The sequence below is a fragment of the Semicossyphus pulcher genome, unplaced genomic scaffold (assembly GCF_022749685.1).
Source record: "Semicossyphus pulcher isolate SPU_LCO1_2020_fin unplaced genomic scaffold, fSemPul1.0.p SCAF_11, whole genome shotgun sequence".
NCBI lineage: Eukaryota > Metazoa > Chordata > Actinopteri > Labriformes > Labridae > Semicossyphus > Semicossyphus pulcher.
The window spans coordinates 20,267,805-20,295,400 of NW_027211615.1; the positions used below are offsets into that span (position 1 = coordinate 20,267,805).

General features: G+C 45.5%; 1 protein-coding gene across 2 annotated transcripts in view; it reads right to left on the reverse strand.

The window, feature by feature from the left end:
* Window positions 1-279: 279 nt before the first annotated feature.
* bcl11bb (BCL11 transcription factor B b) overlaps window positions 280-27,596 on the reverse strand; it is a 28,688-nt gene continuing 1,371 nt past the window's right edge. Inside the window, exons 2-3 of one of the 2 annotated variants that reach the window (XM_069686302.1) lie at window positions 20,478-20,858; window positions 280-5,456 (exon numbers count right to left, since the gene is read on the reverse strand). In XM_069686302.1, the coding sequence (XP_069542403.1) occupies window positions 3,361-5,456; window positions 20,478-20,858 (2,477 nt within the window). In that variant the 3' untranslated portion in view covers window positions 280-3,360. Of the gene's footprint in view, window positions 5,457-20,477; window positions 20,862-27,596 lie in introns of both variants that reach the window. The other variant, XM_069686294.1, reaches the window with a different exon arrangement.

Sequence of the window (27,596 nt, forward strand, 5' to 3'; positions counted from 1 at the left end):
AAAGATGCGGCTATTTCCAGACAGTTACCAACGAATGCCTGAAATGACTAAATTAACACTTTTGCTCAACTCGTTGCAGAAATGCAAACGCTTTTTCTCCGTCTTAACAGAAAGGAACATTTACAGTAACGGCCTCGAATGACAGTTTAGCAACAACAGAGTTTGTAGCAGCATATTCCAGTTTTGGCTGTGCACTAAAACCAATACTAAAACTACAAACTGTTTAATGGTGATGGAAGAAGAGGAGGAGGAAATAATCAGAATGAAAAGCTGCTTCAATCATAGAGCAATTGCAACATTTATTGAAGTGTTGGCTTTCTTGTATTGATTTTTCAACACATTACAAAAATACATATATGTTCAAAACAGCAGATGTGTACTGTTCTGAAATCACTTTTTTCACAATGATGCACTCCCCCCAAAAAGACCAAGGAAACTATTTTGTACAAAGAGTGTAAGTGAAAGTCGTGAAAAGTGAAATATGAAAATGTATTTAAAATTACAGTTGTAAGTGCCATCACAAGACCTTCAACCATGAGAGGGGGGAAAAAAAACAACATAAAGTTCATGAACGTCTCAGAGAAGTGATGTGGAAAAAAGCGGTCCCGCACAAAGCGTCGTATTCCCCTGCCGAAGGTTTCTTCCTTTAGGATCATATCACTCTTTTTTTTAATCGTTTTGTTTTACATCCTTGACGGATAGCTTCACCAAACCAACAACAGGAAAATCATTATAAAAAATTAAATTAAAAAAACAAAGGACTGAAGAAACCAAAAGTCAATAATGGCACCACTCTTGTTAGAAAAAAATAATAATCTGGCATGATTCTGCAATATTACATTTCCGACAAATGTCTTCCCATACAGTGAACGAGTAATCATACAGAAACATATCCATGAAGATAAAACCCCTCCACCAGGATAATCATACAAAACTGCTATGGCATTCAAAAACATCTGAAAGAACATTGGAGAAAACAATACTTTATTATCATTTAAACACTTACACAGAGTATTTCATTAATGGCATACTTCAACACTGTAAACATATTGTAAGACTGAATGTCCATGTGTGATTTAGATCTCAGGGTTGCACTGTTCGTCGTTTGAAGGTGGTGTGTTTTGTCGCTTGCATGGCTCTTTTTGGCCTGACTCTTAACTCGAGTTTTCCTCGAATGAATACACTGTGCGTTTACAAAAGGATCTAGATTTTTGCACTCATGCATCAACATGTGTAAGCAAGCTGAAAGCAGCTCTTCAGACCATCTCTTTTTGTGTTGATGTTCTGAACTACGCGGGAACTGAATAGCTTATGGAGTGCTGCTGTGACCTCAACATCGATTCCTTGCTTAGAAAAAAAAAAATCACAAAAAGAGGAATTTGCATTCGAGATACAGTAAAATTCTTTCTCGATCAAAACAAGTGTGTTTGGGCGACGATGAAAACCAGACAAAACGGCCAAAAAAAACAGGTCAAACTTTCAAGTGAGGATGATTTTGACGATTGAGAATTGCAGCACTAAAATGAAAGATGAGTCTCAATCTCCTTTCATGTGGCTTTGCTGTCTCCCTCCCTCTCACGCTCGCTGTCTCACTCTGACGGTCCGTTATAAGATGTGGCCAGTAGCATTTAGGTACAGAAAAAAAACTCACTTTTCATATGCTTCCAATTTCATTTGAATGACTCCTCTCCCTGGTCAAGGTCCTGCTCTCTCTCTCCCTCCATTTCTTTCTCCCACTTCTTCATTTCTCAGTTCCAATCTTTCATTTTTACTATAAGAATAGCCCCAACGCAAGGTCGCCCGGCCTTCCCACCCATTGCAGCTGTGCTCACAAATTATCATAACTCATATAGCCAGATTCATTTCAGGATGAACGATGCAGAAAATAAAAACTGTAATCCCCAAAAGTCACGAACATGCACACTGTCTCTGAATCTGTTACTGGGAGTTAAACCCGTATCACTTTGTGAGGCGAATGAACAGGCTTCCCTTTTAAAAGCCGCTCTAATGCATGAATCTGAGCTAGTGAACTGTGAAAAGACGCCGTCGGAGAGAGGCTTAGAGCACGCCGCGGAGAGAAGAAAACACACACGCTAACACACACATTGATATGAATTTCATTTAGAGCCGTTTTGTGGGACACAGGAAGTCGACCTGGGTCAGAGAGAGCGGCCACGCCAGACACGGGAGGGAGATAGAGAAGATTTAGACGGCGTTACGATTGTTGAAGTAGCTTTAGTTTAACTAATATGGGTGGGGGAGGTAATCAGGAGGGTCTGATAAAGCAATAATGAATGGTAGTAACACTTAGCATATACTGTGGATGATGCAAGCAGCTGGTCTTCTGATTGTTTAGTTTTAGGCCGTCTCTCAGGTACAGTCGGGGCTACTTTAACATTAAAAAAAGAATATATTTACAAACAATAAACAGGACTGTTCTCCTTCTCACATTAATCACAAGTAGTCTTAACTCATTCAACGTATTAAATATGGTGGTTTAATCCTACATTGGGAATGTACTGAGCATCAGTTAAGGGTATCTCCATTAAGTGCAACCTTTATTTACGTCCTCACTGACGCGAGGACAGCAATACAGTAACTGCATTTGGAAATAATTATTCACATGCCAATATTTAAATGGACAAATTCCCTGAATCAATTTAAAGTAACTCATCAGATCTCTAAGATAATGTTGGATTTTTTAAATCCAGCACAATGTTTTATTGTCAGGCTGACATTCAGTGCTTTAGGCCTGTGTGAGGGAATGGATTGTTGTCCGCTGCTGCAGGTAATTATATCAAAAAAACCAACTATTTTTACTTTTAAAAGCTAACTGCTTCACACAATTTTACTCTCACATGATAATAAGCTTCCTTAAAGGAAAACAAAAAGAAATTTGTATTAAGGGTGACTTCTTTCCAGTTATCTCATTTTAGAAAAAAAAAAATGTTTTAGCACATTTCAAAACTAACTCCATATGAAATCCCACAAAGATGTACCTGCACATGCCAAATATCATTACAAAAATCCAATAAATACAGAAATTATTGCACAGTAGAAAGGCTCCATGGATTCCTAACTGATAAAATCCTCAGACGGTTTGCCAAGAAACACCAAGCATGGCGTTCCAGACAAGTTTTCATTAAAGTTTCCCTTTGTTTATATTCTCAGGTGGCAGTTTCTGTGACAAGAAAAAGAGATGAACATCAATCAGTCTCATTTTTTTAAAGAGAAAGAATATCCAGCCAAGCCCCATAGCTGAAGAAGTGGTTATAGGGATTTTGTGTGTGCATGTGTGTGTGAATGTATGTGAGTGTTTGCTTGTGTACACTGTCGGCTGTATAAGTAATGTTTGCTGGCTTAACCTCTGTCCGCCTGCTCCAGTTTGACCTCACTGGCCATCAAATGTTCCCCATGCCACTTCTTCATGTGTTTCTCCAGCGTGCTGTAGACACTGAAGGGCATGTGGCAGATATCGCAGCGGTACACCTCCTTACCGAATTGACCGTGGGTCTTCATGTGGCGCGTCAGCTTGGAGCTCTGGGCGCAGGCGTAGCTGCACAGGTCGCACTTGTAGGGCCGTTCCCCTGTGTGGCTGCGTCGGTGCACCGTCAGGTTGCTGCAGTTCTTGAACACCTTGCCACAGTACTCACAGGTGTCGTTCCTCCTGTCCTTAGAACTCGGGGGCCTACCGGGTCCAGGTCCCCGCATGAGGTGAGGAGTGCTGCTGCCGCTGCGGCCCGAGGCGCTCCCTGCTTCCATCAGCTCCCCTGGCGGGGTGGAGAATCGAAGGCTTCCCGTCTCTGAGGAGGAGTGCTCGGAGGAGGTGCCGAACGGCGACTGACGAGAATCCGTGAATCCCAGGAAGGGTTCTCTGATGAAGTGGCGTGACGCGGCGTAGCCAGCCAGGAGCTGAGAGTAGACGTTCTCTGGGGAGATCAGGGGTATGGTAGGGGGAAGCTCCAGCTGTTCCTTCTCTATCTTGATCCTCTTGTTGTTGGAGGGGCTAGGGCTGGTGATCGGGGTAGGCCGACGCTGGAACAGCCCAGGGAAGGAGTCTGCTTCGGATACACTGATCCTGCCGTTCATCAAAGGCCTGTGCTCGTCCTGCTCCTCTCGCTCTCGCTCTCGCTCTCTCTCTCGCTCTCTCTCCTCTGCTCGCTCCCTGTCATTCTCTCTTGCTCTTTCTGCTTCACCCCTCTCTCCACCATCCCCGTTAGGTTGTCTCTCCAGGCTTCTCTTGTTGGTGTTCAGTCTCAGGTGATTGTCCAGGTGGTTGTACTGGTGCATGATGCCCACCCCGCCACTGTCACTTACTCTGTCACTGCTCAGGGATTTCTCCTCAGGCGACTGCCTCGGCCCGTTCTCCCGATTCTGGCCGAACTCTTGAGAGTCTTCACTTAAGTTGGAATCTGGCCGACTTCCATTCCTCATTTCTTCCTCCTCTTCCTCTTCTTCCTCTTCTTCTTCCTCCTCTTCCTCCTCCTCCTCCTCATTGTCCATCACCATCCCTCTTGAATCCCCCTCCCTACTCTTTTCCTCACCCTCTCCTCCTTCTCCTCTGTTTCCCTGCTCTGGTGAGCCGCTCATGGACCCAGACTTGTTGTGCATATGTGTCTTCATGTGCCTCTTAAGCTTGCTGGCCTGGGAACAGGCGTGATCGCACAGATGACACTTGTATGGCCTCTCTCCTGTGTGACTGCGTCTGTGGACGATCAGGTTGCTCTGGAACTTGAAAATCTTCCCACAGAACTCACAGGATTTAGACTTCCCCGGGGTCTGGTTCTGACCCTGGGGATCCGGAGGGCTGGAAGAACCGTGTCCCCCCTGAGGAGTTGGCGGCTGGGGAGCGTAGGTGAGAAACGTTGGGGGCTTGGCGCCAGGCTGGAAAAGCGTTGGACTCAGCAGGCGGTGCATGGGTGGCACACGGTTGGGTGAGAGAGGCGGTGTGGGTCCCCCGTTATTGGTCGTGTTGCCCGCTAGTTCCCTCAAACGTCGAGAGAAGTCCATGGAAGGAGGGTCCATTGGTGCCATCCGCATCACCCTCTCAAAGGCACTGGGGTGCTGGGACAGCAGCCCCATCTCCTCTGGGCCAAGCCGCTCTAGGGGGGGTCTTGGGGGTGGAGGAGGGCTAAGAAAGGGTGGTGTTGCAGGCAGCCGGGTTTCCATGTACCCCGGGGGAGGGGGGTGTTCCCTGAGCAGGGGCGCAGCCATGCGAAGGAGGTGGAATGGGTTGTTGGCGTCACCGAGGAAAGTGGGTAGAGGGGAGCGGGGCAGGGCATCAGGGCAGGGGGGTGGAGGCAGGGCCATGCGGGGAGTGAGGGAGCAGTTGATAGGGTGGTTGTCCAGATAGATGCGGATGCCATGAGTGTGCTGGGCATGCTGAAGCAGGAACCAGGCGCTGGTGAAGGTCTGCTTACAAGTAGTGCAGATGTAGCTGGATGGCTCATCTTTATCTGTAGGCAAAGGGAAAGAAAACCACATCAGTGTTTTAAAAAAAAAAAATATGCAAAGTTTTTATTCAACATTTCAAACCAACCTTTAACTAACGTAACCTGTGTGTACGTTAGAGGAACATGAATTGTACAGTACCTAAAACTTTCTGTTTGTGTCTCAGTATGAGGCTCTTCCATGTGCTTTTTCTGTGTATGTATGATTTTTGAATGTGCGTCTGTGTCTACAGGCTAATGCAGATGGCAGGTACTGCCCTAAGGCCATGACACATTATGCTAATTCTAATGTCAGCGAGGCTTTAATATACAGATCCATCTCGTCTACTCTGTCATTTCCATATGGAGACAGGGAAGGCAGCGACGGGAAAAAAAACACACCAATGGGGAAAAAAGGAAATATGGAAGAGGGGGAGAGGGAGGGTGAGATGTGGCATTAGAGAGAAAGATAGACACACAAAGGGAGCGACAGGAGAGGTGATGAAGACTATGTGTAAACAGTAAAAACCCCTCTGGTCTTAATGCAGCCTCCACATTAAATAAAGCTCCACGTCACTGGTGTAATAATAAGTACAGTAAAGTTATTTGTTGTGGCTTCACACACACACACAAACACACACAGGCCGTACGTCACTCAATGACAACTCGCCCCTTTAAATGGCATGACTTAATAATGCCAAATGAACCTATCAGTCACTGTGGCACGGCCCTGTCAGCCTGCCGGTGACTCATAAAAAAAGAGCCACGGTTTGGATTCATCTAATTCGACACAGGCTAACATTGAAGAAGCATTTCCATCGTCTTGTGTTTGCTTGCAAGGCATCTGCATCTACTTTTATCATCAGTGGCTACCGCAAGCCGAGTCAAGCTGGTACGGTGGTCCCACAGCTCGGAGCCCGGAGGGGGAAAACAAAGACGGAGAAGTTACTTTTGCCCAAAGTCTTATGTGATCAAGAAGAGAGCCCTTAAGATGGCTGACTGCCTCAAAGCCACACATTGTCATGGAATGTAAAACACACATGCGGACACAGAAACATGCGCAGAAATGTTTTCTTTTCACTTTTCCTCTCTGTCTCTCACAGCACACCTCAGTACACACACACACACACACACACACACACACTTGTGCCGTGCTGAACAGATGAGCAAAAGCTGATGTTGGATCAGTGTCTCGTACAGGAAGCTGATTTGGCGGTGTGATTGGTTTGGCTTTCCCCAGGGGAGACGGGGTCAGAAAGAGTTAATGAGGGGCTCATTTACTGATTCTGTCTGTTTTTCTCCGCTATTAGTGGGGCTCTGGTGTAGCCGTCACTCTCACTGTGTGTGTGTGTGTGTGTGTGTGTGTGCGGGTGGGAGATGACCTGACTCCTGCTTCTAACGTGTGTGTAACAGCATGTGTACGTGCGTGTGTGTGGACATGTATGTGGATGTATTTTAGCGCCTGTACGTGTGTGTGTGTGTGTGCGTGTGTTGGGGGGCGAGTGGCGGGCTGCCTGCCCGTGTTTAGTTTGGCGAGGCTTCACACGGCCGCTTGGCAGCGGAGAGCTGGACAGCTTAACAGCTTGGACGGGGAGAAGAGAGCGAGAGCAGGAGAGGGAAGGGAAGAGGAGGAGGAGGAGAGGGGGTAAGAAGAGAGGTGGAGGGACTTTAAGGGCCAGACGTGCTCGGGCACACACACATGAGCAGTGACACACACATAGAGGCCATTTACATGCCCCCAGGGACCAAGAGGGGTCTATAGGCTTGGGAGTTGTTTAATTTCATGAACACACGAGGATCAATATGAAATGAAGATGTGAGATTGGCAGAGGGACTGATGCTCTCTCTCAATTAATCAAATAGTGTGTTTTCTTTTATCCAGTTTTTTTTTTGCTCCGCACACATGGCCTCATCAATGCGCAGCACCCAACCACACCAGCACCCCCACAACCTTTCCATCCCACCACCACTACAGCAACACATTTGCATCTTGTCATATCTTACACAGCTGTGCCATATGCTGCTAAAGGAAGCGTGGCAGCTAATAGACTGGCAGCTGATGGCTGCTGCCTAATGACGGCCAAAGACAAATTTCATCAACTTCCCAAACAAGCGAGCGAGCGAGCGAGTGGGGGGAGGAATCAGAGGGAGGAAAGGAAACTAGATAGCTAGATTAATTTTCTTCTTACATTTTTTTTTTACTTTTGCAGAACATTTTAGCACGTTAAAAACGCATTAAATTTCTTCTCGGCATCCAGGCAATAACTAGAAAATTAAACATAAATTAAGAGGACTTAAGGGGCCTAAAGAACCTTATATTTGCTTGAGTGACAGCTCTCTTAGGCTATCACGCTCACAGTCACGGTTTGCAATTGCCACACGGCTCCACACAGATTTCTTCTGATTGCAAAAATGTAGATTTTTCTGTAAATAACTGATAGAAAAATAAGTGTAAACCCAAAGCTGCATGCTGCAAAACTTCCCCTTTACACTACCTTCTATTACAGGTACACACACAAAGATGTACACCCTCCATTCTCTCCTCTCTCACACACACTTGCACACACGCTGGGTGAGTGTGAACATTGTCACTGCGTAGTGCCCCAGCCAATAAAAGCCTTCATTAGGGACTCACGATGGGCCGTGTCATGCTTCAGTTTGAGGTAATTACAGTCGTCTCTCTGACATGCACGCAGGGACCCCTCCACTGCTGACCGCCAAGGTCAACTACCAGTTAGAACAGTTACACTCTCGTCTCCAACGCAGCCACTGATGCCGGACCTAATCGCCCAATTTACTCTGACACACCATATGCACACAGACACGTAACCACACACACAAGCACGCACGCTGTTCGGCAAATGATGAAAGATGAAAGGTTAAATGAAATGGAGTCGCAGCAGGATTGTGTAAATTGGCGTTGCATTATAGATTGAATTTGCCGTTTTTTTTGTCAGTTAGCGAGCAGTGCAGCTTCTCCTTTATGCTGCTGTGTGGTGCCATTGCCTTTAAATGGTCTTAATCTTTGACTCATCAGATATATTTCTGCTTAGGTGTCCCCGCAGACAGACTTTCCCTTGAAACAGATGAGCACAACACGGATCTGAGACCAGCTTAGCTCTCTTTGTCCTGTGCAACAAAACAAGGGCTAAGGGCCAGGAGGCCTGGAGGAAGTTATTAAAACATTGGCACATGCGTGAGGCTGAGGTGGGCCAGTAATAATGCCCTCCTTCTCTCCTGGGTTGGATTTTTTTTTTTTTTTACTAAACCACCGGGCCAATTAAGCCAGTCTTCAGGGACCGAGATCTGAGCTTTACATCAGATTTTATTCCTTCCAGATTGCCTTTTATAGCCATTATTTTGCCTTAAAAAGTACAAACAAAATGCCAGTGAATGAAGGGGAGCCATGATATTGACTGTTTGCATATGGCCGGTGGAGGAAAGTTGGTGTGAGCTTGGCAGGGTTTAAAGTAGACACCAGGCGCACGGTGCAGACATGTGGATTTGCGTTTAATTTAAGAATTCACATATGCCATCCCCGCAGTCTGAGTTTGATTTATATTTTGGAGGCATGAGCTCCCTCCATTTAAGTTACAGTTCGGGGGCTTTATCAGTCGCTCTAATCCAGAGGGATTTATACTAAGACCACAGAAGAATAACAAAAATCCGCAAACTCAGCCTTCGACAAGATGGCAAACCGGAGCTTCTCAGTGAACAGTGAACAGTGAGTGGATGGTAATGAACGCTCACTGATGCCAAATTAACTCTCAAAAGCTTAGAAAAAAAGAAACGTAATTGAAAATAAGTAGGATTTGAACGCTGGCCCGGCAACTTCTTCTGCTGTGCTGCGTTCACTGGCACGGACACTTCCACAGTTAGACAGAGAAACATCCACAGTTGCTTTACTGCAGAAAACGGAAGACAGAGCAAGTTCTGGTTGTTAACAAGGATGTGACTGTGAAAGCAGAGGATGTACTACAGTAGGTGTCACCTGCCTGTGTGTGTGTGTAAGGATACGTGTGTGTGCTGCAGCATTCCAGGGGTTCAGGTTCGCTCTTCTGCTCCGGCATTCCATCAAGGGCGACAGAACGCCACAGCGACAGATTTGCATACTGAACAAAGCCGCCCGCAGGCTAGGCCACTGGGACACAAACCTGCCCCTGCAGCCCCTCCTACACACACACACACACACACACACATGCACGCGCAGGCACAAGCCCTGGGAGTACGCGCATGTGTGTGTGCACCTGTCAGGGGTTAGCTGACACCTCTGCTGCTGGCAAAGCAGCTCCTCATTAGCATGGCTGTGATCTAGGGGTCCCCAGGGGTCCCAGCCTCCTCACCTCGCCCGCTCCCCCCCCCACCCCGCTCCCCTTACACCTCTGCTCCTCTCCTCCTCCTCACATCTCCCATACGTCCCTCCATCTCCTCCTCCTCAGCCTTCATTTCTCCACTCTAACCCTTTGCTCTGATGGCTTGTTTGTCATGACGGGGGCTAATCAGGAGGCCACGCAGATCAAGCTAGCGTGTCTGCGGGTGGGTTTCAGAGGGCGTCGGGGGGGCTCGGACAGTAGACTAGCAGCGGCTGATGGTCTCATGTACAGTATGAAGTAAAAGAGAGAGAGAGATGGAGAGACAGAGAGAAGGAGAGAGACTGTGGAGGGTGGCGGTAGCAGGCAGGGGGTAAGGCTCTCACACAGTGTGGCTGGCTCCATGCTAACTCAAACCAGCTTCGGCCTGCTAACCATGCACATGTGTGTGTGTGTGTGTGTGTGTGTGTGTGTGTGTGTGTGTGTGTGTGTGTGTGTGTGTCTGCAGCCAATATGACCAGCTGAAATGCCTGAGAAGCTTTAAAGAAACAGTGCTGCTTAATGTGTTTGCTGGAAAGTGTGCAGGGTGGAAAGTAAAAACTATTTTCCCTTCACTAACTTAATTTCTTCACTTTCCTCTGCGTCTTCCTTTTCCTCTCTCACGTACACACTTTAGCACCTGTACAAGGTATCTGGGTACTCCACCCTGACCCTCATGCCTCCTGGGATGCGGGTCAAATGAACAATAAAAGGGATCAGGTATCTCCAACAACTGATCACTGGAACGCACACACACACACACGGAGCGAGCCGCAGCTGTACAACAATGCGCGAGCGGAGCAGGCTCTCATGTAGCACGTTACCGCCATGAGGCGAGCTAACCCAGCGAGGGCACAGGGGACGCGCTGTGAAAAATAACTGGAAAGACCTCTCTGTCAGTGAAGAGCTATGACTTTTGGCTCGGCTTCTAGGACAAAGAAAGAGGGAGGGAGAAAGAGGGAGCGATACAGGCCGAAGAGAAAAAAGGCTGAAAAGAAAAAGGGAGCTCCATAAAGTGCATTAGCTAAGCTCTCTGTGGCATTTCTCTAAGCCTGACTCATCGCCATCAGCTCCTAACTGGTCCCAGCGCCTGCGTTCATGTGTGTGTGTGCGCGATTCAGGGGTATGTGCACACTTGTGGGGTCTGCTGTCTGTCATGTGACGCTGACAAATGGATGACACTCAATCGTGCCTTGTGGTCGAGATAGAAGCAAGATGGAGGAGAGGATGAAAGACGGAAAATGAGGGGTGGCGGGAGAAGGGGGAAAAAAACAACAGACAGAGAGGAGAAGAAATGTGTCTTGTTTGTGTTTATCACTTTCCTTTTTCAGTAGAACTTTAATCTCTCATTCCATCACCTACCCGGATTACCGTGACGCAGCAGAGCAGCAGCAGGGGAAACATGACGCCATGCATTCAGAGAGAAAGTAAGGCAGAGCTGTAGCGGTGAAAGGATGCTAAATTAAAGTCCCCACTGAGGCTACAAAAACACCAAAATGTTTGCAGAGGTGATGCCATCAAAAGACAAAAAAAAACCTCGCCCTGCTGTGACAATGAAATGGAGACCGACTTTGTGGACTCACACAATGTTTGTTCGAGGTTTTACATCCAAATGAGCTGCAGTCAAACCCCCTCGGGGACTCGCACTTTGTCCAGAAAGTTAATTTCCTATTCAGCGGCAGGGGATAGGAAATTGACTCTGACATGTGAGTGACACGCGAATTCTGTTTTTGTGGGTTTATTAAATTTTTCATCGGATCAATCATTTTATACAAACAGTGGATAAAATGTATCGTGCTTCTCTTCTTCCCTGAATGGTCAACTAAGGAAAATTAAATTAAAGAAAAGCACAGAGAATATGGAAACAGAAGCAAGAACAAAAGGGAGGAGAAAAAAGCGCCTCTGTTTGTGATGTATGTGTGGCGGTTTTATGGATGTGTTTGTATGTATATACCCATGCTCAGCGTGTGTATCTCAGGCTACCATCCTGTGACAGGGTGCTGTATTCTTTCAGCAGTAGTAATGGTCCCCAGCTGCTTTTTGCCCACTGGAGCCAAGCAGCCAGGCCCACTTAACTAGCAGCCCACAGGAAAATACCACCGCGGCCCTGAATGAAGCACACAGGCCTTTCCAACCCAATCAGCCTGCTATAAAACTTGCCCCTCACATGCTTTAGACATGGCGTAAAGTCCTTTCCAGTGATTAGCAAACAGGGCCTGAACATTTATGTTCCTTTTCACCATTACTCCAACATTTCTCTAGTTTAATACGTGATTCTGGCCACTAAAGGCTGTGAGAGGATGCATTCCTTTTCCTCACGCTCCAACACAAAGCAAAAAGCTGTTAGCAACACAGGAGAGCGCCCAGAAGTGTTGCATCATTTGACGCCAATTCTGCAAGCTATTTAATTAGTGTTAGCTTTCTAAAAGGAAGTAACAAAAAGTAGAGTGTTGAAAATAAAAAATGGACCAGAGATATATAGCCCTCTTTATTAAAACCGCTCTGCTCAGTGTTGGAAAAGAGGCATTAGAGCTACTTTGAAAAGAAGGATGTGGTTATATGATCCCCTGGCTAGCTTAGCTTAGCTTAGCGCAAGGCTGGAAATGCACAAATAGCAAACCTGACGCTTTGAAACAGTAATAAAATCTGTGTTGCAGCACCTCTTAGACTCCGTTATTCTCACTTTCACCTTCTTTGTTTTGTCCATACAAAAGCAGAAGTGCTAAAATGACATGGTGTGGTTTTGCTGGGGGTTATGTATCAGACATATATTTCCTGCCACAGAGCAGTGACTTCCTGGAGTGTTGTTTTGTTGTTGTTAAAATTCAGCTCTTGTGCTGATTTAACAACGAGAAATAAAGTGGTGATCAGGGGGAAACTGCTTCGTTCAAAGCTAACAAAATCCACCTACGAGCACGTCTTAAGCTAACCATTTCAAATCATGCAAAGCTAAGCTAGCAGACAGCCGGTTACGACTTCATGTTTACCTTACAGCTAGGGCAGTGGCAAGTCTTTTCATAAAAGTGTCAGTATAAAATGAACTCAAGCTCATTTCCAAAAATGTGAAGCAAATGTCAAATGTTTTATGATTGTACCTGAGGGTAAGGCTAAACTTTTAGCTTAGCGTCTTATGTAGCAATGCTAATAGGAGACCTTCAAGCTATTTAGGACAAATAAAAGGACAGATGAAGATGGAATTTCACTTACGTCCTTCAAATACACAAACTATGATCGAATACTATCAAATTAATTTACAAAAATGATCAATATTAGCTTTAATGTACAACAACGCAACACACAACAATCTGCTGATGTATTTATCTCTGTTAAATCTATCCCAAAGTGATCCAGTGAAGTCGGGACAGCACAACATTATTAGCATTGCAACGGTCGTGTCTTCAGGTGTATTCTGTTCTCTCTCATTAATAGGTCCTATACGTGCTCAGGTGTGTCAAACCGTCTCTAACATTTAACCTTGAATGCTCCACACACACCCACGCACACACACACATCCAGAAATGAGCATAGACCCATCTCTCATCATACACACCCAAGACATATTTATGAAGTGACAATTGTGCGTGCGCGTGTGTGTGTGTGATTGGGCTGACTTTGGCCTCAGGCCTCCCCCTGTGGGTTTTCATGTGGCCTCTCCCTCTCTCTCTCTCTCTTTCTCTTGTCGTTTCTTTCTGTCTCTTTCTCGTTCTCTCTCTGTCTTTCTGGCTGTTATCACGCTGATACATTTCCTGCTCCTGGCACGGCTCCTGCATAGCTTATGGTTAAAGAAAGCTTTCATCTATCCAGTGCCTTTAGGACACACACACACACACACACACACACCCACACTCGATCGCACATATAAACGCGGGTGCAGGCCAGCGCTGCCCCACCAGACCACAGGCCCAGACAAGCTCCGCTGGCACCAATCACCCTGATAACATCTTAGGCTTTATTTCATTTTGGCTCGCTCTGTTGTGCTCTGGGAAAGACAGACACGGAGAAGAGGGCTTTATGGAAAAGTATGAATTACGCCAGTATACAGGGAGAGTGCAGCCCCCTTAACCTTGAGCAGTTAACTCCCCTGTCTGCAATGCCATCTATGGACATGACAGTGCAAGCCCTCTTTCATCCCAGAGCAGAGCACATGATTCCTGCTTTTCCTTGTAGATGGGAGCACATGTTCTGTGAGGTAACGTGACTTTTATTTTGAAGGACAATTTTGAGCATCTTAAAGTGGGGTTTTTTTTTTCAAAAAGAAAATATAAAAAAATCAAACCTCGCAAATAAAAAGTTTTGGTATAACTTTAAAGTGTCTTTCCAAAATAAAAGTCCCTGGCGCTCTGAATAATCCTCAAAAACGACCTCTCTATTAAGAGTTTTCACAGGAAATGGAACTGCTTTCTGCCAACAAAAAAATGTCCCTATGAAAATTGTTCACAGTGTTCAGTGGATTAAACGGAGTAACGCTGTTTCTGGAAGGAGCTTTTGCTATTAAAATTATTAAATTATTTATTTTGTCAAGTTGAAGCACTACAAATGCACATCCCTTGTATTGGAGTGGAAGCGTAAAGAAATCAAAAGCTCAGTTTTAAGGCCCCTTCGTTTAACTTCCACTGCTTACAGGATACAGCTGTATAAATGATACTATGTGGTGTATCAATATGTCGTGTGCATGCTATATATGGCTCCTGGCTCACTACTGATTCACATCTAAGTGACAAACCCATCATCTTGTGTTGTCTGTGTCCGGTGTGCTCTCTCTCTCTCTCTCTCTCTCTCCGAGTAATTGCTGGAGACAAATAAGTGGATGAAATAAGGGGAATCGTAAGTGTACCATGAAAGGCTTTCAATATCTCTTGTGGCGGAGCAGCCTGTAAAAAGGAAAATACAGCCATAAACGCTGTCTCCTCATTTTCTTCTCCCACAATCCCGCCCAATCAGAGCGGGACGCTAATAAGATAAGAGGAAAGGAGCAACAACAGTGAAGCAAGTAGGATTACCCCTGTCTGACTGGCTAACAAGCGCCATCTCTTTTCCCTTTTCACAAGTACTAATGGTAGCCCTCTTCCTCCCAAAGGCAAACACTTTTCTATAGAGGAGCTGCGGTCAGAAAATCTCCCCATTTACTCCTGAAAGGGGGCATATTACATGTTACGCACAATAGCTGAACACACACACAGACACATGAGTTGCATGCATGTCGCATGAACACTTTAAGAACATGCTGCTCAGCAGGTTCGTCTCTCGGCTCCTGCATGTGTGTGTGTTTGGACGTGTACATTCGCTCTGTAATTACTGTAAGTTTTAAAAGAATTTTGCAACTTTACTCAGCCTCTGAAAGCACACCTGTTAGAAAGGAGAAGCAAGGGCTACGGTGCAGCAGTCAAATTACCTTGATTATAGCTATTTATGCAAAGAACATAAACACATCACAGATTCCCACTGACACAAGACAACTTATGGTCCGCAGCAGCGACGCCGTCAACTTCACATCAGCACTTCACTCAAAGCGGCGTGTTTGTGTGGAAGACCGAAGCGCCATCATCGCTCCCCATGCGTAGCAGGGACGGGGTGTGAGGTTTCTAATGCCTCTTAAGTAAGGCTGTTAAGGAGCAAAGAGTCCACACATCTGGAAGACACAGTCAGTCGGCACATGCTGAAAGTTAGCGGTGGCGCTCGCAGTCCAAATTAGTGGCGAGTTTTATTCCCCCGCTGTGGTAGGAAAATATCAAATCTGCTGCCATATGAGTGCCATAAAGCTGGCTGTGGAGCGTTTGATGCCTTCATGTGGGAGCCTTTAAGCTGTGTGTGTGTGTGTGTGCGTGTGTGCGAGGCCTTAATGTGAGATGTATGCATTCCAGCATGCGCACACATTTTGTGTACGTGTGGTTCTTATCTGTGTGTGTGTCTTCCTGCTTTCTGTTTCTCTGCGTAAATGTTTAATTGTTTAATCTGTAAGCGTGTGTGTGTGTTTGTGTGTGTCAGGTGGTACGTGTGTGTGCAGCCGTGCCATTTTAGCAGCTTTTCCTTATAGACCTAGTTGACCCTGCGCGTTATAGCAGACAGACACACACAAGCAGAGTCAGACGGCCCCTGGGGTGGTCCTGTCTGAGGCTCAGTGTTATGAGCCAACAACTCTAGGGGCCCATACACAGGCAGGAACACGGATACTGTAATTGTACACACACACACACACACACACACACACACACAGATGTAGCGTACGTGAACATCGTAGGCGCACGCAGACGTAGAAGCAGCGACTTAATGAAGTTTATTATTAAATTATTCTACCTTACTTTTAAAGCTGTATTTTATGGCGTGATCCCGCAGAAATACACTCACTACTCGTGCGCTTATTCTACGTCTAAATGTAGAATGTAGAAGTTGATTCCTTTTTTAGACCCAACCGGTGTCGACAAGTGCCTGTGCAGAGGTGTAGTTGCATGCAGCGTGATGCAGAAGAACATGTAATTACATGCAACACATAAAATGCATCACATGGGTATAATTGTTCTTTATTTAATTTATTCTTTAAAAACTGCTCAAAATTGGTTCAGAAATAACATTGAACCTGGCTTATGTGTCGCATTACTGGAGAAACGGAGGATTCGATTGTTAAGCAACCATATTTTTTATCAAGTCCAGTCATCCGTCATCTGTGTTCATAATTCAAAAAATATTTTTTATATATCTGAAGCATCAGATTATCTTGTCTTTCTCTATTTCTGTTACTTTTGTAGCTTAAAAGTGCAAAAAAACACATGAGAGGGAGATTCTGCATCGTGAATGACTGTTTGTTCGTCTTAATCAAAAACAAAATGATGTGTATTTTTGTGCAGGAAGAAGTGTACTCCTATTTTTACCCACAGAGGAATAAGGAAATATTTGCCACTCGCAGAAACTCACACACACACACACGCACAAATGAGAAAATTAAAAAAAGACACACATGCCTACTAGCAGACACAAGGCAAATTCCCTGGCAAGCATTCAAAACACTCATGTAAGAGCGCATAAACACACACACACACACACACACACACACTGCACTGGAAACACACACACCACCTACACAACTGCCACCATGTAACCCCTAATCACAACCCCAGAGCTTGGACATCAAATGAAGCAAGTTTTTAAAAAAAATCATCAGGAGTAATTAACGCATTTTCATATGCAAATGTGATTAATGCAAAACTACAAAGTCATTATGCAAATCGACTTTTCCTTGAGCCTCTGTACAAATATTCGCAGCTCAAATCAGGGATCAGTCTCGCCATCTTTCTTTTTTTATCTCCTACCCTTCTCCCTCTCTCTCCCTCTCTCTCTCTCCTGGAGTAGAGATAATGCGTAAGTAGCATGTGAAGTTATTTCTAACTCACACACTGTGTTTGTGTGCGCGCGTGTGTGTGTGTGTGTGTTTTCATGCGATGGGCCGAGGCTATGGCATTACGCCGCCTGCCTACTGATTACTGGCTGCTTGGCACTGGAGCGAGACAGGGAAGCCGGCGTACAGGGGAAGGTATGAATATGCAAAAGCCTGATTGCTTTTCATGATTAAAGCCTATTTAATATGGAAATGAGAGCAAGCCAGGTGATTAAAGGAGCATTGGGTGGTGGGGCAAAAAAAAAGGGAGGAAAAAAAAGACAGGGGGGGGAGAGAAAGAGAGAGAGGGAGGAAGAGAGGAAGAGAGGAGAGGGACACCTTCAAATCCACAGCGGTGCTGAGGTGTGGAAAGTAGGATGTCACAGTTATTTAGTGACAAGTGTCGAACATGAGGGTTTGACCTCGCCGGGTACAAAGGTCATTTGTCGTTTTTTTGTGTGTTACACCACAGATTTTTAACCAGAAACCACCACTAGTCATATTAGGTAATGAAATAAATCCTTGATGCTAATTGGCTGAAGATCAAAAACCGATCCTACCGCGTTATTTAAAAAAAACATCTGCACTGCACTTTAACACACTTTCAAACCTGCAAAAATGTTGCACGTTTAGGTGTGACAGTTTTAAAGTGGCGGTTGTCTCATTTAAATCCTTTGATCATAATCCAGTGTCACTCTGGTTCAGTTAAGAGCAGCGGTATCGGTATCACATCGAGCTGGCGAGTCGCTTCCTATCAAAATAAGATGACTAAAGTCGACCAATGTGGCGATGAAGAAGTGAGAGCAGGAAGATGAGAGGTGGACGGAGAGAGAGAAAAAGATGTCGCTCACATGGTCTCATGAAATATTTACCGTGCGATCTCTATACAAAGTGTTTGTGAGAGACACAGAAACAGACAGACACACAGAAGAGAGACGAGTTGTCATGATGTGGCTTCGCCCAGGATGTGCTGGATGTGTTTAAGTGCTCCGAGGGGGCCGCCAGCCGTCCTGGGAGGGGTTCAAAGCAGGGCCAGGGTCGCCTTAGCATGGTAACGCTCCCATAGCGACAACCTCTCGCTTGCCTGGTGACACGCGTCATTCTTCACAGACGCGGCACGCATACACAAATTCATACAAGGTGCACACACACGCACGCACACACATATTAACATACTCTGACAAAGCCCACACATAAACACGCAGAGTGCATGCATCAGCAGGAGAAACTCAAGGAAAATAAAATAGGGCACAGAAGGGCCATTTTTCATCTACGCCGAATGTGCATGTGTGTGTGTGTGTGTGTGTGTGTGTGTGTGTGCACCTTTTGGGGTTGAATCTGCTAGCCTTGCAGCATGTTTGCAGTTTAAGCAAGCGGGCTGACAGACAAAGAGGCCAGACAGGATGTTATAAAACACAAGCAGGTGGAGAAAAAAGAACAATCCAGGAGAGGAGAGGGTTAAGTGTTATGCATACAGCTATACAGCGCAGGTATGTCATGCACGCCGAGGACATTATGGTACATTTCTGCACTTATATGTGTGCAGGTGTGTGTTATGTATGATGCATGTTCTCATTTTGTGTGTGTGTGTGTTCTGGCTGCAAAGGTCTCAATGCAAGCAAACGTGATGATATGTCCTTATGTGTGTGTGCGTGCGTGTCTCCGTGTGTGTGCTGCTAACACTTTGGACTTAATTAGACCTAATAATGTAATCTAATTTGGTTGAAACTTGAGACTGCCTTGAGTGGCAATCTAATGTGTTGAACAAAGCGCTCCTCCTCTCTTTCATTTGCGGCTTGGAGTGCTTTCATGTCCTGTTCTCTTCGTGATAAGACCGTCAGTGTGTCTGTCTGTGTGAGTGACTAAATGACTGCCGCTCTAACAGGCTGACTCACTCGCTAACTGCTTAAATGTTTTCCCCCTGACCACCTAACAGACAAAGTGCCGTGTAAAATTCATTGAGTCTTTTTCATTGCATGAGCTTCCAGATGAGTTCCATGTTTTCTCTCTACTGCCGCAGGGCTTCTAGGTTGGTTCAGTGCTCGTTTAATATCAAAATTGTGGCTGGAGAATAAAAAATTAAGCGCGTCACAATCTAACAACAAAACTGACGGGCTGCTGCAACTTTTTCCTTTTAAATAAGATGCTAACTGCTTTCTTCCATCTTTATTTTTGGTTCAAAGAAACAACTTAAGGAATTTCTATAAATTTCCCATCACTTTTATTTTGAAAAACAAGCAGTGACAGCGCTGTCACAAATTATTTGTAATCTTCTTTTATGTATTTTTCTTAATCTATAAAAGCTGGCGACCACACGCAGCAGCTGCTGGCTACACACGCGGAGACTGAGCGTCTATGCTGCTGATGAAAGTTATCTGCAGCAGCTTTTATTTTGAAATGTAAAAATAATAAGAAACACGGTCCCTTTAAAAAAAAACTTTGCATGTATGTGAGACAAAAAAGTCTGTAAGGCACTCTGTTGACCAGTCTCTCTGTGTAATCTCTTTACGTTTTATTGTGGCGGGTAACTTCCACAATAAAAGCGTCTCCCTCCTCTAACCGAGTCCCTCTTAGTCTACTGGAGTCTGTGTAATCCTGGATAGCCTTCCCAGCTCTTGGGTGTGATGGTGACTGTCTCCTCTGATAACTTTGAACTGGTTTCCCTGCAGCGCTGGCAGTCTACACGCCCCCCTCCTCGCCCCTTTCTCGCCCCCCCTCCCCTCCCGTAGCCAGATGAACGGCCTTGCTGCTTTATTAATCCCCTTCTCCTCACCACGCACACAGATGAATTTTAATCAGCTTTCTTAACCTCTTTTTTTTTCTTCATATGCTGCAGGATTTCTTTACAAACGCTGCGACACGTGACGTGCACTCACAGGAGCCAAAAAAACAACAAACACACACACATACACACATACAGGGGGGGTGGCTCCTCTATCACCTTCCTCCTCGCCTTTCACAATTGGTTTCAGCTGAAGAAGTCCTTCAGGCCTGCCAGTGTGTGTTTGTTTGTTTGTTTGGTGTGTGAGCGTGTGTGTGTGTGTGTGATGTTTTACTTTTTACGTAGCAGAATAGACGCACACAGCTCTCACTCACACTAATGAAATCATCCCGAGCTACATTAATCCCTCCTGAAGGCCACTGTCAAAATAACAAGCAGCTGGGATTCTTTAAAGAGAGATATCTGTCTTGGACAGGTGAGAGACGTGTGTGTGTGTGTGTGTGTGTGTGTGTGTGTGTGTGTGTTTTGACATGAGAGCGCTCTTCAAAACTGTGTTGAGAATTGAGCTGCTCCTCCTTTAAATGCTCAGTGTGTTTCCGCCTCCGTACCTCCTCTCTCCTGTTTGGGGCAGATCCCCCTGGCCGGCGTCATCCTCCTCTCCTCAACCTCCTCTCTGCAGGGGGTCACCTGGATGCCCACCTCCACCGGGATGGACCCTCTCCCCAGCTCCAGCGACCTGGCCCTCGGAGAGAGCTGGATGCCCGTGAGCCCGCCAGCCTCCCCCGGCTTGGAGAAGGACCCCGGTCTGCTTCCCGGCCCCCGGCAGAGACGGCGCTTGTGCTCGATGAAAACCAAGATGTCGCCCAGAGGGAAGTTGGTCTGGCATTGGCCGCAGGTCAGGAGGTCATGCTCGCCGGGTCCCAACCTCCGAGGGCTGGGGGTCGACGGTTGGGGAGATGGAGATCCCGCCCCTGATTCATGATTGGTCTCTGCTGCAGAAAAGGGAAGAGAAGAGGGACACATTTAAATCATTTGCTGCTTTTTTTAAAGAGACACAGGAGCAGCACTTTGGTAACCTTGTTGTTTTAAAATGTGCTATATAAATAAAGTGGATTGGATTGGATTAGGAAGAGAAAAGAATGCACACAGAAGTTTATTTATTTCTGTGGAAGTCACATGATAAAAGCAAACCCTCCCTCCAGCATGTGATGATCATTACGTGCACACTTGTGTCACTTTCATGGCATAAAACAACGCCCCTGTGAAGCTACTTTGCCCAGACAAACACCTGCGCGGCTTATCCGTGAGAGATCTGCGTGGGTGGGACCCGGTACATACACTATAACATCTATATGTGTGTGTTTGGTCCTATTTGTGTGTGTGTGTGTGTGTGCGTGCGGCCAGGAAGCTATTCATCTCACAGTGCAGGCTGGGTTTCCGGTGAGGGCCTTTGCTGCGCTGCGCTGTCACAGCTAGACGGCTGCCTTCACCACGTGGGAGCCCCAGCTTGTGCAGAACAAAGTGTAGCGTAGCGGAGGCCACATCCACCAACATGTGTGTGCGCGTGTGTTCGTGTTCGTGTGGATCACAGAGTGAGACATAGAAAAAGAAAAACCAGAGATAAAGAAAAAGAAGTGCGTGTGTATGAATGGAGCAGGTGAGTTTGAACACTGTATTCTCCACAGACAGAAAATCTATAAAGCCAAACCCGGGGTCCTGTTAAGAGAGTAAATCTCATTCTTCACAGATCTGACACGGTCATTAATAACCATTACACACTCTTCCCCCCCGCTCGTCCCCTATGGCACAGACTGACTCCCTCAGCTTAACGTAAATCCCTCATGGACAACCTCCTTCTTTTTTTCTAAAACTACCCTGATGTACCAGTATGAAGACGTGTCCTGGAGGAAACCTGAAGCTCCAGAGACTCTGGGGGCGTCTGAGCGAGCGGGTACCCAGGGAGAGGTGTTGATGCCTGGGAGAGGAGTCTGTCTCTAAGCCCACCCCTCCCTTTTTTCTTTTTTTTTTTGTGCCTCTCTTTTCTCTCTTTCTCCAAACATGACACCCTAATAATTGCAAAGATTAGACAAAGAGTGTGTGTGCCTGCCTGCGTCTCGGTGTGCAGTTATCAGAACAAAGATCCTAAACTCTCTTATCACCCATCTCAAACTGTCAGGGAGGCGTTACTCCTCTAAAAATCCCAGTCATAACCGTTAGACTCCGGCGGAGATCCGCCTGAATATTACGCACATTTTTCCACAATTTTTTATCATTTCAAATATTTCTTTGCAGCGATGAATCCCCCCCCTCTCACTACCCAACCACGCACCCACCCTCCCACACACGCACACACACGTTCCAGTCCACTCACTTCGCCCTGGAGTGATGATCCGACGCCAAATATCTTTTCTCTAAATGGAGATGGGTTCCTGGATGCCTGCCAAATAATTTCCATCTCATAATCTTTGGCGGCAAAGAAGGAACACAAACACATATTTACCTACAGTTCACAGCTTGCGACCATAATTCACATGAAGCAATGTTCCAGAGTGTTCACACAGGCCGTGTAAGCGTGCACATGCATGCATGCATACGTGCATATGTGCGACGCATAAAAATACACGCAGGACTTTGCTTTGCTAACAATATGGCGCTCTTATTTCCTGACGTTGAAGCAGGACAGGTTGCAGAGGATCTGCCGGGATCTTTGTTTGTGTGTAACTTGGATAAAGACAGCGAGATGACAGACACCTGGACACATTTGAACTTCACTTTCTGCCTGCAAAGATAAAGTGGGGCCTGTTCGTTAGCCTATGGTTGAGTAACACGGCCTGGGGGCAGAAGGCGGTAAATTAGCAGGCGTTGGCACTGTCACTACGACACTCAAATATCAGTCGGACATCTTCTTTAAACCGCACCCCTTTATGAAAAACCCGCTCGCTCGCTCGCTCGTCTTTCCCGAGGCTCACCTGTGTGAGAAAAACACAGGTGCGAGGAGGAACTGAACGTGGAATTCTTCCAGAGGGGGGGGGAGAAGACGAAAAAAAAGACAGTGTGGACACAAACACGGTGAAATGGAAACATACACATGAAAGAAAAACAGTCTAATGTGGCCTATCATCGTGACAGACAGTGTCTAATTCCTCTGTATAAACTCGTATGTGAGAGGAACATGCTTGATAGGTGAGGGAGCATAGCAGACGCACTGTCAAACATGCCATCGAGGAGAAGGCGTGATGATAGCAATGAAACCCAGCTGTCTAACACGATACCGCACATACTTTATTCCTCTCTCTCACACACACACAGGGAGCTATACTCTCCCAATGACAGTCCTGCTACTCTGCCTTATCAAGTGCGAGTTAAGTCAGGCAGCCTTAGAGCACCCCCTATCAGTTTGATGAGGAGAGAGTCAGTCACTCTGCTGCTGCTGCTGCTGCTGCTGCTTCTGCACAATGTGTACCAGATGGGAGACAGAGGCGAAGACAATGGGCCTCTTTCACCAATATTTCCATTTGTGCAAAAAAAAAGGTGGAAAATTATATTAAACGCTTGATGAAGAAGGATTTAAGGGGTGAAACTTCTTCATGAGAGAAGAGGAATAGTTGGGATTATTTGTGCGAGCAGATGTCAGTGTTTGCAGCACATTAAGGTTAGGCCTGTGTCGTATTTAAACTGTAAAAATCTGTATATTATGCGGGAAATGTTTGATGTTTTTTCACTCAAGCGACCAGGTAAAACAAGCAAGGAAGGCAACACATGCCAAGATACATAAGGGTTGTGTCCTCTGATTTATCTCCCCATTATTCCCACTGACGCCTAATTATTGCTTTCGTCCTTAAACACTAGTATAAATAAATTTGACGACCTTGAGTTGTTGCCTAAGGTGAAGGTGTGGGCAAAGTTAAATGTGCAGCACGGTGTCTCGAGCTCGGCTCTGTCCCGCGCGGGGTTTGAACCGGAGGACGTTTCATTTAGCCGGATTTGAAACATTTGTTTTTATTCAGTGATGTGAATTTGATTAGACTCTTGTGAGCGCCGTTTAACAGAAACCGTGAAACTATTTCCCGTTGCCGCCGGAGTCCTGACCTTACACAACATTTTAATACCAGCTGCACACTCTGTTCTGCTGGTGGAGGCAGAGTAAGGCCAGGGGCACTCGTATGACAGTCGACCATGCTGTATGGGTTCAGACCTGTCTCCCTTTCTTTGTTTTCCCCTTTCCTTCTGCTGAGCTAAACCACCACACACACACACACACACACACACATGTGCAAACCCCACAGGGAAAGTCGGGTAAGATTCACGCTGTCATTGAAAATAAATGACACCAGCAACGATGCAGATGGTTGCAATCAAAAATTCAAACAACAAGCGGCCTCGCTTAGCCTATCCCTTTTTCTCGGCTGCGATTGCCAAGCAGAGCTGCAACAGTTCGGTTGTGTAAGGCCAGGCCTGTGTGTTTCATTATCTTATCACCATTTAATCTGTAGCAGTCGCGTTTCTTATCATAAATCTTAGATTATCAGGCTGAAAGTGAGCAAAATACAGCTCTGCTGCTGACTGTGACTTGTCACTAAATCGCTATAAATGACTCGCGAGCTATGATGCATGACATTCGGAGATATAAATCAAAAATTGCCAAACAATTTGAAGACGTATAAAAATAATAATAGAGGAGCTTTATAGCGTTTCAAAATTGATTAAATGTGTTCGATAATTTTGCAATATTGAAAGAGAAGCTGAGAACAAACTGCAGCGCCGCAGTGCAAATCATAAATCGCTCACCAATCATCTCCTGTGAGATTATCATCCGCTTACCACAATGTGTGTGAATATTTACTGTGCTGTTGCAGTGCGTACGGTGGGTTTTCTCCCCCAGCATTCGACAGCCATATGGTGCGAATAAAGAGGAAAACATTAACTGTTTCACAAGTAGCATGCCAATTCTGAGAGTAAACAGTTATGGCGAGGCGTTTCCATGGCTGGATGGCTGAAAACAATCGTCTGTATTAATAATTCTGGTATCAGGTTGCAAAGACCGCCGGGCCTGTGATACTCAACACCAGGTGCTGCATGTTACTATGTGAGTAATACATGTACCTATGATAGATTTCTTTGTCATGGAGGCTGAATCATTGGCTGGGAAAAGCTAAAAAAACCTTGAGGTGTCGTTTGCCTGAAGGAGTCTTAATTAAACAAAAGGATGAACAGTAAACTGAAGGTCAAATCCAGCTCGTTACATGTCATTAGTTAGTGTGTGAAATATGCAGTTTGTAGCATTTTGACGGTGGTATGTGCGGTTTCTCTCTGTCTGTTTCCCTGGCGCATACTTGTGCATTGTGTGCATGCATTGCAAGTTACAGTCACTTGTGCGTCCCTCTTGATGTCTGGCCTGGCAAGTAGATTTCCAGTACATAGTCTTCTGTAGAAAGCCTGTCCAGAAATATGCTGATATTCAGGTTCTGTGTTCTCCCATGAAGAGTGTGACCTATAAGCCCGTGGCTGCAGGGCACCAGGCTGTGTTTAGTTACACTGAGTAACCCCTTGTCTGACATGTGGCTGATATATGCTGGCACCCTGCAGAAACGTCGCATTATTACTTGTGCGAGGAGACGCTGGGAAGCTGCACCACCTATTTACAAAGTTACTTTTAAATAAACAATAAAGACCACTTACAGAATTTCCTAAATGTCCTCTGCACATATGCAAAGCTCTCATCTTATGTTGACTCAATCAAATTACAGTTTGGTTTTCCCCCAGCGCTCCTCAGATCCTTCAGCCTGAGGTGGGATCCTGGTCCTCCTCAGACCCACCCAGCTTAAGGAAACAGCCCACAGCGACACACAGCCTCCCCACACTGAATGATGGGTACGTTAAGAGCTTTCCATCCATCCATCACAGCCCCTGATGCGCTACCGTTATTAAGACATCCTGCACGTATGGCAAACATAAAGGTGCTTTATGCAAATACAGGACACACTCACACACACACACGTTCAAGCACAGACAGAGAGAACAATAGGACTTTAAAAATTATGCAATCGCGTGTTTTTTCTCCAAGTCCACTTTTGGCATTGCACTTGACCTCCTTGAATACACCACAAAGAAACAAACAAGAAAATACCTGCAGGTTCAGTCCTTCCCTAATCCTGCACTCCTGCCTCTCAGGTCATTGTCACAGCTCGAGGCCGCAGTTCATCAAACAGGAGACAGTGTGTATCATGTGAGAGAACAGGTAGGACCTGATTCAGGCCCAGATAGCCCTACTTTAAGGCACCTTACTGTACGTGCTGTAATAGCCACTGAGGCACGGTTTTGACCTCTGCACAGCGGAGCTGAACATCGAGCGTTTGTCAGCTTTTGCAACAAATAAAGCTTTTGTTGGACACAGGTCAGCAGTGATGACAGATCTCCAAAACACGTCTTTAAAAGCTTCATGCAAGAACAAAAACATGCATCTTACATGTGACCCTCAGACGAAGAAATAAAGACATTAAAAGCCAGTGTGTATTAGCTAATTATCCATCTAATTATGCAAGAATCTACATTCGGCAGCACAGGTTGAAGAATTTGCTGACTGCACAGCAGGTGCTTGGAGGGTTTGTGTAACTATTATGCAAAAGGATGTTAAAAAAAAGAACAGAAAAGAATGACCCATGGCTGCAAGGTGGGGAGGCAAATATTTAACATTGAGTCCAAATTTGTACCCGTTCCCTAAAGACAAATGAAAATATGCATAAGGTTGCAATTATTTGTCATAATTCATGCAGGTAAACGTTAAAACCGAGCACACATGCCTGAGGTCAAACTGTACTTATGTTTTTTTTTTTTTTGCACAGTTAAAAATGAATTGTGGGGGATGAAGTTCGTCCCCACCCTAATGAAGTGACTGTGCCAGCAGAGGATAAAATGTCAGATCAATGTTGAAGCTGGATCGATATAAAGTCTGCTATGGATGCACGACACTTTGGAAAAATAAAACACTTCTTAAAGCAAACATTTATATTTCAGATTGCTCCTTACGACTGAAATTACCGTAATTATTTCAGCTGAATGGGAGGAAAGTCGGTGACATGAAGCAGAGGCAAAGTGGAGGCATAAATGATAAGTGTAAATGCCAAACGTGTCGGGTGGGACGGAATGCGCCGAAGCCCTTTCAACACAAACCAGATTGGCCAAAGATTACATCATGAACTTCTGCAATGAATTACCCAGATTAGGCCTCTATGAAATTGGATTTAGGCAAAGCAGGGAGCGCTGGGAGATGAAGGTTAGATTGATTTAATTGATTTGAAATTGGATTATGTGACTTTTTAATCATTAGCCCGGGAAAAGAAAAAAAGAAGAAGCGATTCCTGCCTCAGATTTAATCTGCGCAATTTCATCACAATTTTTTAGTCGCAGCTTTGAAACAGTGCAAATAAGTTGTGACTCTTTGTGTGAGAATGTTGTGTTAATAAAGTTTAGATTGTGGTGAATTTGTGTGTGTTGTTTGCGTTTTTGTGTGACTGCAAACTGAACTCGTTTTGTGCGTAAATTGATTTGTGTTATGTGTTACCAAAAAGTGCTAATGGGCCTTTATGTGTCAGGAAAAATATGAGACTGTGTGTGTGTGTGAGTGTGTGTGTGTGTGTGTGTGTGTGTGTGTGTGTGTGTGTGTGTGTGTGTGTGTGTGTGTCTGAGTGTGTGTGAGTGATAGACTGAGATCAAACGAGATTATTTGA